General features: G+C 41.5%; 1 protein-coding gene across 2 annotated transcripts in view; it reads left to right on the top strand.

Annotated features, from left to right (window-relative positions):
- Window positions 1–13,061, top strand: part of dock11 (dedicator of cytokinesis 11) — a 325,211-nt gene that overhangs the window by 82,332 nt on the left and 229,818 nt on the right. For both annotated transcript variants that reach the window (XM_072270403.1, XM_072270404.1), the window contains exons 8-11: window positions 1,849–2,032; window positions 4,669–4,748; window positions 10,921–11,004; window positions 12,851–12,991. In XM_072270403.1, coding sequence (XP_072126504.1) covers window positions 1,849–2,032; window positions 4,669–4,748; window positions 10,921–11,004; window positions 12,851–12,991 — 489 coding nt within the window. The remainder of the gene's footprint in view (window positions 1–1,848; window positions 2,033–4,668; window positions 4,749–10,920; window positions 11,005–12,850; window positions 12,992–13,061) is intronic.

The raw sequence follows: 13,061 nt of genomic DNA, 5'->3' as shown, positions 1-13,061 counted from the left end.
AGTATTAATGGTAAGACTCTTGGTAGTGTGGAGGATCAGGGGTATCTTGGGGGTCCGAGTCCATAGCACATTCAAAGCTGCTGCGCAGGTTGACTGCTTGGTTAAGAAGATATTGACCTTCATCAACTGTGGGATTGAGTTCGAGAGCCGAGAGGTAATGTTACAGCTGTATAGGACCCTTGGCAGACCTCACTTGGAATACTGTGCTCAGTTCTGGTCACCTCACTACAGGAAGGATGTGGAAACTATAGAAACGGTGCAGAGGAGATTTACAAGGATGTTGCTTGGATTGGGGAGCATGCCTTATGAGAATAGGTTGAATGAACTCGGTCTTTTCTCCTTGGAGCGGTGGAGGATGAGAGGTGACCAGATGGAGGTGCATAAGATGATGAGAGGCATCGATCGTGTGGATAGGCAGAGAATTTTTCCCAGGGCTGAAATGGCTAGCACGAGAAGGCATAGTCTTAAGGTGCTTGGAAGTAGGTACAGAGGAGATGTCAGGGGTAAGTTTTTTATGCAGAGAGTGGTGAATACGTGGAATGGGCTGCTGGCGGCAGTGGTGGAGGCGGAAGCAATGGAGTCTTTTCCTGGATAAGTGCATGGAGCTTAGAAAAATAGAGTGCTATGGGTAAGCCTAGGTAAGGACATGATTGGTACTGCTTTGTGGGCTGAAGGGCCTGTATTGTGCTGTAGGTTTTCTATGTTTCTGTATGATCTTACTCATGCCCTACGTAACTGAAGAGCAGGCTCCTTAATTTTGTATTAAATTCCCCTGAGTGTCAATGCTACTCTTCTACTGGCTTAATTTATTACTTGTGCACCTGAATATGAGCCTTTTCCAAGTCGTACATCAGATAACCCAGAACCCAGTGCATCATTATGTTCTGCAGTCCATCAGTGATTGAATGCTGTTTTATTATAACCTTTTCTCCCTTAAATATCTCTAGCTGATCACCTGAGCAGCTCCACAATTGTTGCCTTCCACAATCTAATCATTCTCGGTGTAAAGAAATTAAGACTAAAATCCGTATTACTTTAATGACAAACAGAAATTGCTGGGGATACTCAGCAAGTCAGGCAGCATCTGTGGGAAGCAAAACAGAGTCAGTATTTCAGGTCAGCTGGAGTTCTGATGAAGGGGATTGATCTGAAACATTGACTCTGTTTCTCTTCCCACAGACGTGGCCCGACCTGCTGAGCACTACCAACATTTTTCATTTTTATTTTACTCTCCAAGCAGATGCAGATCCTTTGATTTCTGTGTCAGTTGTTGGTAACAATTTTACTTCTACAAACTCTTGATTTCAACAGACTCAGGTACAGAAGCATCCTTCCTATGACCACTTGATGAAGGGCAGAGTACTCGTTTACTCGCCCTTTCCACTGAAGACTCCATCATTTCAAATCTGGTCCCATTAAGGTTTATCTTGTTTTGTCGTCCACTACCGCTTTCTTTTTTCTACATGTGTCTGTCATCTGTGTGATCTAGCCATGGTTTGATAAGATTCCTGCCTCTTTGTAAAGCAAGATTCTTTTCCAAATGTAATGGCCGAAGTTCAGTTGACCCATTACCGTAATGATCAAGTGCCTTTTATTATGTGGCTTGAACTGCTTCCCAGTCTAAAGTAACACACTATAGGTTGCCATGCGGCAATCTTAATGGAAACAATGAAAGGGATAGACTTTTTCCATTAACTGAACTAACATATGCAAGGCATTAAGTAAAGCCTGAAGAAGGCTCTCACTAACTGTCCCATGGGCCATTTTAAAATCTTCTACCACTTTGATTGTGTTCAATTTTGCCATGCAGGAAAAGCTGCTGGAACTAATTCTGCTTCCTCTGTACAGTGTTCCAAGATGCGGCGATATGGTTTTGAACTTCGAATGCAGGAGAAGTGCAGTTGTCACTTGGCCGCAGAGAGTGAGCAGGAAATGGAAGAGTGGATATCAACTCTGAGAAAAGTCATTCAGAGCAACTTCGATGGCTTGGCGTCAGAGAGGAGGATTAGCGAATTGCCTGAGGGGGCACTGGGTAATTAACCCTTACATTGTGTTGTTGAGCCAATTCCATGATTTTAGCAAACCTTGAAGCAGCAGAGTGAAGATACTTAATAACTATAACAAGACAGGCATAATAATATCTTACCAGCAGTTCAACAAAGTGATAATTAGAGCACACTTGAATGTAGTGTTGGTACCTGCTCTCTTTAACTAATGAGGGATAGACTTGCCAAGGATGGAATGCAGTAAAAATTCATTGAATTGCTTCCTGGAATAACAGGTTTGCCTTATGAGGAGAGAATAAATAGATTAATCCCCTAATCTCACAATATAAAAAGATGAGAGACCATCTCTTTGAAACTTGTACAATGCTTATTGAGCTTGACGTGCTGGATGTAGGGAGGGTGCTTCCCCCAGCTGATGAGCATAGAACTGCAGGTTCATCTCAGAACAAGGGAGTTGGATATTTAGGATTTCAGTGAGGAGAAATCTTTTCAAAGGTCTGTGGATCCTTGGGTTTTTTTTTCCCCCAGAGTTCTGAGGAGGCTCAGTCTTTGAGATTGTTCAAAACATATCTATAGGTTTCTGAATATTAAAGAAATCAAGGAAATGGAGAAAGTTCAGAAAGTCACCCAGGAGAAATGGTGGAGCAAATTTCTCCTACTTTTTAAATTCTGTATGATGTATTCTATGCATTGTTCTAGGTTACTCACCTAAGAAACCCTTTCCTCAGGAAGTAGTTGCGGAGGCAGTTCAAAAGAAGATTGCCCTATTAAGAAAGACTAAATAGGTTGGGTCCCTATTCTTTGGAGGTTAGAAGAATGAGGGTGACCCTATTGAAACATGCAAGATCCTAAGGGAGTTTGACAGGATAGATGTTGGCATGTTTTCATGAAAGAAGGTCTTAAATGAGAGGACGTAAATACAGTGAGGGGCTGGTCATTTAGAAGTGAGGTACATGGTAGTTTCTCCTCACAGAGTGGCAAATTTCTGTAATTCTCTGATCCAGACACTTGTGGGGGCTGCATCATTGGGGATAGCGATTTGGACTTTTAACTGATGGATTCAATTGGAAATGCCACTGATGTCAAGTGTGAAGGATAGTCTTGGAGTTATAGTGTTGTATTGCATAGAAACAGGATTTTCACCCCATCACATATTTATACAAACCTATCGATACTTTTGAGAGATCATGGTACTAGGAATATGGGAAAATGACACAGAGAAAGAGTTGGACATTGGGATAGATCAGCCATAATCTTGTTGAATGCAGGCATCCCACCTCTCCCAGAAGTTCCGGTAGTCTCCCGCATATTGATAGCGGCTCCCTGATGCCCGGAAATTATATACAATATCCCGCAAATCGATTTTTTTGAGAGGGAGAGAGAGAGAGCAAGCATCCTGATTGGTCTCTGTTCATGCTAAGTAGACCTATCAGTTTTCTTTGTGGGCGGGCTTTACAGTCGACCTCAAAAATAATGACAGTGTTGCTCGCTGCACTGTTTCAACAGGGACGTTTTCTATTGCTCATGGTGGGTTAAAATGTAAAAGACATGTTGAGGTGAACTTAACAGGTGTCATTCATTCATTAGCATAACTAATGTTATTTAAACTAGCTGGCTAGCTGCTAAGGAGCTACTCTATTGATGTCCTACATGATGACACCAAACTCCCTGTAGACTTGCTTAAAATCGTAATAGAATAGACATAATAATATAATATACTATATGTACATAATGTACATATTTTAATGTCACGTTTTCTGCATATACCCAACTTGGTTTACAGGTTAGACAAAATCACTAAACAAAGTATGACATTACCCTTGGAGGTTGACCCCGGGCGGGGGGGGAATATGGGGTTGTGGGGGGTGGGGCTGCTACCTCCCTGAAATGAGTTTTTGCAGGGTGGGATGTCTGTGAATGGCAGAGCGGGATTGTGGCTTTGAGTAGCTTGTGGTCTACCCTGGAGTGAGTAGTAAGCCATTTGACAATATAGGGTTAGCTCAGACTACATTTCACCGAAAGCTTTATTGTGGAGAAATACGGAGTTATATTGATTATGGACTTTACAAACTGATGCATTTTAGAAGGACTGTCCCCAGTTAAGGCCATGATTTTGAATAATGTAGTTGAGTGGAGAGACTCTCATCCCATGTACACAAATGTTAATGATTGTAGAAAAATTGGTAAGATGGTTAATAAAAACAAGTGAGTTGCCCACATTTACTGAGACAAATGTTATGTATTAAATTATTTATTCCTTATAACTCTCCAGTTAGCAATCAATTCTCTACTAAGACAGAAGGACGCCCCATCTTAGAATTGGCAAGGCTGTAGGAGGCAATAAAAGTGCCGTTTTAGATGAACATAAAAGATGAAATGCAATTACTTGAAGCAGAGGAAGGCAATTCTAATGCCCTTTTGGTCTAATTTTTATCAGTAACTCAACATCACCAAAAAGACCATCATTTTTTTGCTGCTTACCTATATAGCTATGTGCCCTCTCTCCCCAGCAGTGCCTAACCCCCCACACTACCCTCCCCCCCCCCCCAATGTCCATCCAGTGTTCTGAACTAGGCCACACAATTGGAAGGTGCAAATTCAGTGCTTTGATTTCCCTCTTGTGGGATCTTGGATGATCTGCAAAAGTGTGTTTGATTTCTAGATGAAGACTCCTTCAGCCAAGGAAAATCTGAGAGCATGATGGAGAGTTTGGAGAAAAGTATGCACCCCGAGTTAATGAAGGTATTCTCACTTGTAACGATTTGATGAATTTTATTGGAAATGCACATTGGTGGCTAGTGTGAATGTTAATCTTGGAGTTGCAGTGTTGTACTGTGTAGAAACAGGTCCTACAGCCCGTCACTTCTATGTGTGCTTATCTGTACGAATCACTTTGCCTGCATTAATTCCATATTTCTCTATGTCCTGCTCATTCAAGAAATAGTCCAGATGCTTTTTCAATATCATTATTTTTCTTGCCTCCACCACCTTCTGTGGCAGGTCATTCCAGATGGTAACTAATTTGTGTGATAAGTATTATCCCTCACATCTCCTATAAACCTCCTCCCTCTCACCTTAAACTATGAACTCCAGTTTTTGATACTCCTAACATGGAAAACAGACTCTATCTACCCTGATATTGTCACTTAAAACTTTTCAGTCTTCCTCAGACTGGGGAAAAAGTATTAATTCTAATCTCCTGATAACTCGAGCCCTGCAATCCAGCTGACATCTCCATTAATGTTATTTGCACTGTCTCCAGCTTAATCACGTCCATTCTATAGTGTGATGGCAGGACCAAGCACAACATTCCAAGTGCAGAGTAACTAACATTTTGGATAACTATAACATGATATCCTAACTCTTTTACCGAGCATCTTCACCATTAGAAGTAAGCATGCTGTAAGCCTTCATCATCACCGTCTCTCAGTCTTCCCCTTTTCAGAGAATAACGTACTTCAATGTACTTCTCTATTTGTCAACACTACCAAGAGCCCTGTCATTCACTGAGTATGTCCTGCCTTGGTTTAACATACCAAATACACCACTTTGCACCTGTCCATGTTAAACTTCATCTGCCTGTTTTGTATTATCAGGCGTAGATTTTTGGCTTGTAGCGGCTGCTTTGGTTTACTTACAGTTGAAGTCAGAAGTTTACATACACCTTAGCCAAATACATTTAAACTCAGTTTTTCACAATTCCTGACATTTAATCCTAGCAAACATTCCCTGTCTTAGGTCAGTTAGGATCACTACTTTATTTTAAGAATGTGAAATGTCAGAATAATAGTAGAGAGAATGATTTATTTCAGCTTTTATTTCTTTCATCACTTTCCTAGTGGGTCAGAAGTTTACATACACTTTGTTAGTATTTGGTAGCGTTGCCTTTAATTTGTTTAACTTGGGTCAAATGTTTTGGGTAGCCTTCCACAAGCTTCTCACAGTAAGTTGCTGGAATTTTGTTCCATTCCTCCAGACAGAACTGGTGTAACTGAGCAACACACATAAAAGTTGCTGGTGAACGCAGCAGGCCAGGCAGCATCTCTAGGAACTGAGGGGTAACTGAGTCAAGTTTGTAGGCCTCCTTGCTCACACGCGCTTTTTCAGTTCTGCCCACAAATTTTCTGTCGGATTGAGGTCAGAAAATGATGTCAAATCTGGTTCATCCTTGGGAGCAATTTTCAAACGCCTGAAGGTATCACGTTCATCTGTACAAATAGTACGCAAGTATAAACACCATGGGACCACACAGCCGTCATACTGCTCAGGAAGGAGACACATTCTGTCTCCTAGAGATGAATGTACTTTGGTGTGAAAAGTGCAAATCAATCCCAGAACAACAGCGAAGGAGCTTGTGAAGATGCTGGAGGAAACAGGTAGACAAGTATCTCTATCCACAGTAAAACAAGTCCTGTATCCACATAACCTGAAAAGCTGCTCAGCAAGGAAGAAGCCACTGCTCCAAAACCACCATAAAAAAGCCAGACTACAGTTTGCAAGTGCACATGGGGACAAAGATCTTTCTTTTTGGAGAAATGCCCTCTGGTTTGATGAAACAAAAATTGAACTGTTTGGCCATAATGACCATCATTATGTTTGGAGGAAAAAGGGCAAGGCTTGCAAGCCAAAGAACACCATCCCAACCGTGAAGCATGGGGGTGGCAGCATCATGTTGTGGGGGTGCTTTGCTGCAGGAGGGACTGGTGCGTTTCACAAAATAGATGGCATCATGAGGAAGGAAGATTATGTGGATATATTGAAGCAACATCTCAAGACATCAGCCAGGAAGTTAAAGCTCGGTTGCAAATGGGTCTTCCAAATGGACAATGACCCCAAGCATACCTCCAAAGTTGTGGCAAAATTGCTTAAGGACAACAAAGTCAAGGTATTGGAGTGGCCATCACAAAGCCCTGACCTCAATCTGATAGAAAATTTGTGGGCAAAACCGAAAAAGAGTGGGCGAGCAAAGAGACCTACAAACTTGACTCAGTTACACCAGTTCTGTCTGGAGGAATGGAACAAAATTCCAGCAACTTACTGTGAGTAGCTTGTGGAAGGCTACCCAAAACGTTTGACCCAAGTGAAACAATTTAAAGGCAATGCTACCAAATACTAACAAAGTGTATGTAAACTTCTGACCCACTGGGAAAGTGATGAAAGAAATAAAAGCTGAAATAAATCATTCTCTCTACTATTATTCTGACATTTCACATTCTTAAAATAAAGTAGTGATCCTAACTGACCTGAGACAGGGAATGTTTTCTAGGATTAAATGTCAGGAATTGTGAAAAACTGAGTTTACGTGTATTTGGCTAAGGTGTATGTAAACTTCTGACTTCAACTGTACTTATTCTGTGTGGATGGCAGTGCGGAGATACCTCTCTACCAAAGGAGGTTTAAGGCACTTCTTCCCTCCACTAGTCTCCAGATCACCCTTGGCAAGGTGTAGCATCTGCTTAGCACTTTCTCCTCCTCCTCCCCCTCCCCCACACCTGATCAGGGTCATGTGAAGCCATAGGAGCAGATGGTACATATCACAAGTCCTGATTATGTGAACACTAGCGCCAGACAGGCAGTCTCTGAAGAGTATCGACAATAGTTGGGGTAACCTGTCTTACAAAGACACTGCCCAGAAGAAGACGATGGCAAACCACTTCGGTGGAAATACTTGCCAAGGACAATCATGGTCAAAAGACCATGATGGCCCACGTCATACAACATGGCACATAATGATGATAACAATGACATTCCATGTGCCAAGATATGATTGAGAGAGCAGTTATGAATAGTGATTTGCAAGCCTGCTTCATAACATTTTTGGCAATGTAAACACCTTTCCATTGCATTAGGTTTCAACACTTGGTCTGGGCCTCTCCACCTTGCGCCCCCCCCCGCCCCATCACCCACCTTTTAAATCTACTTCTCATCTTTTTTTCTCCAGTCCTGCTGAAGGGTCTCAGCCCAAAGTGTTGACTGTACCTTTTCCACGGATGCAACCTGGCCTTCTGAGTTCCTCCAGCAATGTTTGCACGTTGCTTGGATTTCAGCATTTGCAGATTTTCTTTTGTTTGTTCTTGAGCCACTGTTTGCAAACTGTCTTCTGCTTCCACTTGCTACAAATTCTGTCTGTTCAATGGACTTTGGGTGAATTCCCAATGCACATGGAATTGTGCCACAGATTTGGGAGGGGAAGCTCAGGTGAATTCCTGTTCATAGTCTCTCATTTTTGAATTGTCATATTTTATTTGTAAAAGCTCATTGAATGTTAAAAATTAGCATTGAAGAATTGGTAGCTAGTCCCTGCTTCAAGTCAATAGAATGTTGTTCAGAACATGTAGTTGCATTTTTGACGCTGCTGTAAGACCATAAGATATAGGAGCAGAATTGGGCCATTTGGCCCATCGAGTCTGGCCAGCCATTTCATCATGGCTGATCCATTATTCCTCTCCACCCCAGTGTCTTGCGCCTTTTCCCCATATTCCTTCATGCCCTGACCAATCAAGAATCTATCAACCTCTGACTTCACTATACATAAGGATTTGGCCTCCACAGCTGCCTGAGGCAAAGAATTCCATCGATTCACCTCCCTCTGGCTAAAGAAATTCCTCCTCTTCTCTGTTCTAAAAGGATGCCCCTCTATTCTGAGGCTGTGTCCTCTGGTCTTACACTCTCCCACCATAGACAACATCCTCTCCACATCCACTCTATCAAGGTCTTCAACATTTGATAGATTTCAATGAGGTTCCCACTCATTGTTCTGAATTGTACTGAATACAGACTCAGAACCATCAAATGCTCTTCATATGACAAGCCATTCAATCATGGGATGATTTTCCTGAACCTCCTTTGAAACCTCTCCAGTTTCCACACATCCTTTCTCAGGTAAGGAGCCCAAACTGCTTACAGTACCCCAAGCGAGGTCTCAACAGTGCTTCATAATGTCTCAACATTGCATCCTTGCTTTTATTTTCTAGTCCTCTTGAAATGAATGCTAACATTGCATTTGCCTTCCTCACCACAGACACGACCTGCAAATTAACCTTTTGGGAATCCTGCACAAGGACTCCCAAGCCCCTTTGTGTCTCAGTGTTTTGTATTTTCTCTCCATTCAGAAAATAGTCAACCCTTTCATTTTTTCTACAAAGTGCATGACCATACATTTCTGATACTGTATTCATCTGCCACTTCTTTGCCCATTATCCCAATTTAAGGCCTCAGTAGCCTCTCTATTTCCACAACACTATCTGCCCCTCCACCTATCTTCATATCATCTGCAAACTTTCGAACAAATCTATCAATTCCATCAGCCAAATTGTTGGCATATAACATAAAAAGAATTGGTTCCAATACAGACCCCTGTGGAACACCACGAGTCACCGGCAGCCAACCAGAAGGAGTCTACCTTTATTTCCATTCTTTGCCAACTGTCAGTTAGCACCTGCTTTATCCATGCTAGAATCTTTCCTGTAATACCACGGGGTGTTAACAAGTTAAGCAGCCTCGTGTGTCGCATTTTGTCAAAGGCCTTCTGAAAATCCAGCTACACAACATTAACCAATTCTTCTTTGTCTATCCTGCTTGTTATTTCTGCAAAGAATTCCAACAGATTGTCAGGCAAGATTTTCCCATGCTGACTACAGCCTATCTTATCATCCTTAAAATCAACTCCAATGTTAATAATTGTTTGATCGTTTGCTAGTTGGCACAGACGGTGAACTAAAAAGCCTGTTTCTGTTCTGTGTTTCTCTGTCAGGATGAACAAGGAGGAGAGAGTGAATGGGTAGTGAAGGGCAGAATTATTGGGGGTGAAACCTTTTAGGAGTCATCGGATATTGTGCTAATCCTCTCAAGAAGTAACAGGCATCCAAGTCATTGCCTTGTAACTTTCATCTGTTGACTGTGCTTCTCACCCATTGTCTCATAACCAAGTTCTGTTGTTCATGAATATGACTTCAAACGTCTCAAAAAGATAATGGACAAGTTTATGGTATTGTAGGTACTGGCTCGTCAGTGAAGCTTACAGAGTGAGAAACCCATGAACAGGATGATGAGTGCTGGTTGTACCTATCCTATTTTTCATCTGTACAGTCTCAGATTACATTTCTCCAGTGAACTTATTTAGTACATCAGTAAAGGAGGGTGGGATGTGAACTTACAGACAGCAAAAACTCTGGGTGTTTTACTGAATTGCTACAAGGTAAAAATCTGACAAGTTCTCCTTGTAGCCACGCAAATCTTCTGTCACTACCTTCTCAGCACCACCAAAACCATTCTCGTTCAGTCTCTCCATGTCTCTGTACCGTACAGTTCCTATGATCTCTCAATTCCTCTCCTCCCCTTCTGTCTACCCTAAGATGTGTCCAATTTGGCTAATAGTTGTCAAGCTGAAACATTTGACTCTGTTACTTTCTCCACAGATTCTGCACGACCTTCCACGCACTTCCACATCTCTGTTTAATTTCACATTTCCAGCAAAGAGCCGAACAGCAGAACAACACCTTTGGCCTTAATGTCCATGTCAATCATTATGGGCACTAATCCCTTTACCTGCACTTGCTCTATAACCATCTTTTTGTACCATAGTGATTCAGGTGCTTGTCCAAATAACTTTTTAAACGTTGTGAGAACACCTCCATGTTAGAATGTATTTTGTAGCAAAGTGATTTCGATCTAAGAAACATCTATCAGACTTTGTGTAGAATGACAGCAGTAGTGTCAGATGATCATTTAGGACAATACTCCCTCATCTTTAAACACAAAATCAACTTGTTTCAAAATAAAATGATTTGAATCTCCTCAGATTAGTATTACAGTTATCAGATGCTGATAGTGCAATCTGTGGATGTATGAATCCTCAGCCTTAAACTGTGCTATAAGGAACAATGGCAACATTTCCCCTCTCTTTCCTTTATAGTATGCCCGAGAATCGGATTACCTCAACAAAGCCAGCCGAAGTGAAGGCAGATGTAAACTGTTTGCATTGGATGCAGAGGCACAGGTAAAACTGGCAGCAGAGTAATCTCTGTAAAGCACTGTATGCTGGCATGTACCGGTATTCTGCCACCTTCCATGACCTTTAGTAGATATTGAATGGAGTGTTTTATCTATAGTTTATGTGGAAAATTGATCATTTTCTTGAATTTGCATCTACTTTTACGACCTCGATGAGATCACGGTTCAGTGTATTGATTATGCAGAACCAGATCAGGTTAGTTGTTCTCATTCAAAGCTATAAGCATTGCCCTGGCAAGAGTTGTTCCATACAACCTGATATTCCGTTTTCACAATCGCAACCTGATGAGTACTATTTTCTGTGGTGCATTCCCATTCCCCATTGAAGGATGAATTTTATTTTGTGTGTCAGTTTTCGCACAAAAAAAAAATCAACGTAAACAAATCTGAATTAAATTCATCTGCATGACATTTCTTTAACTGTGAATGGAAACGTCTGAGAATTCTGAATTGTTGATTGTACCTAACCTTTTAAATATTATCTGTAAACTCTGAGATTACAGTTTAACAAGGAATATTTTTAGTCTGTCATTAAAGGACTGGTTTTAGTTGGTATCAGATTTTTTTTGGCACTTCCTTTCTGGATCTTTTGTTCTGAGTGAACCTTCGGATTTGGACCTGATTGTGAAAATCTGCAAAATCAGAAAGAAAAAGCATGACATGGATTCTTGATTTATGAGTTAATTCACTGAGGAGAGCCCAGTTTATCTGTGTAGTTTATCCATTGCATCACAATCATCAGATAATCTGGAAACTCTTTCCTGTCCCCATTGCCTCTTAGCACTCTCTTTCATTGAGTGCAGGCTGTGGAAGCAATCCAATGAGTTATCACTTCCATTAGTGAATAAAATAGAGCTCCTTGATGCTCTAAGGAGCACGGACAAAAGATACGTGTACTGTTATCCGTCCACACAGGTGGGGGGGGGAGTTGTGGGTTCTCCCTTTTATTTTTCCTTTCAAAGATATTCACCTTCTGTTGAGTCACAGACACTGCTCACTGTGCCAATTGTGTGTAATCCGGTTTGGTGAGCTGGTCAGAAGACACTCACTACTCTTCAGTAGGTTAACTATTTACTTACAGGACAAAACAGACACTAAGCATTCAGTAAACTCTTCAAGTTACACTTGGTTTGAAAAAAACTTGATCTAAACTGAGTGTCCAAATTGTCAGGACAAAACAGACGCTAAACGTACATACAGTGACAAATACCGTACTCATCTAAAGTGTGCACTCGAGCCCTCTTTGCTGCAGCACACCTCCAATGTTTCCGTGGTGCTGTTTGTCTGCAGCAACCTGGACAGCACGTGGTTTCTGCGCACTTGTTTTAATTCTGCTGGCGCCGTGATGTCATTAGCTAAATGGCAGTGGTGGGGAGGGGCTACATTGTCCCTAAACGGGCCAACCCCTAGCTAGCATGAGGGAACAGCTTTTGATGAACAGGACAGATGGACACTTAATGCAGCAGCATGAGATAGTCAGCTTCTTCACACTTCATACTGTGGCTGCAGAGTGTGAGATGCATCTTCATGGCCTCTCGTAGGAGCACCTAGTTGATTGCTGTTGATGTGATTAATATGTCAGTTTACTGAGACAGAAAAAGGCAAAACAAGAAGCAAATAAGGTGCCAGCTGAACTCTCAACATTCAGATAAAGCACAGCAATAGTTATAGACATCATGTGTGTAATTCAAAACTGAAGGCAATGGTGGAATTCGGACAGAATTTGCACAACTAAGTCTTAACAGAAATTACTTGCATGATGGATTTTAATTAATTCTCTGGTTATCTACTTGTGATGTCAGCTATTGAAATCTGTGCTCTTTTTTTTTAAGAAACTAGATTTTTCAGGCATTGAACCTGATGTAAGGCCATTTGAAGAAAGATTTGGCAAGCGATTCCTGGTAAAGTGCCACAACTTGACTTTTGCTCTCCAAGGTCTTGTCAGTGAGCAGGGAGATGGAACACGAACAAATGTAAGTTGCATTTAAAATTATCTACTCTTTGCCTCAGTCTGTTCATATGAGAAGTAGTTATTTTAACATG

Source organism: Mobula birostris, chromosome 10, assembly GCF_030028105.1.
Source record: "Mobula birostris isolate sMobBir1 chromosome 10, sMobBir1.hap1, whole genome shotgun sequence".
Taxonomy (NCBI): Eukaryota; Metazoa; Chordata; class Chondrichthyes; order Myliobatiformes; family Myliobatidae; genus Mobula; species Mobula birostris.
Note: the sequence above shows the minus strand (reverse complement) of the source record. Positions and strands in the feature narration are given on the sequence as shown.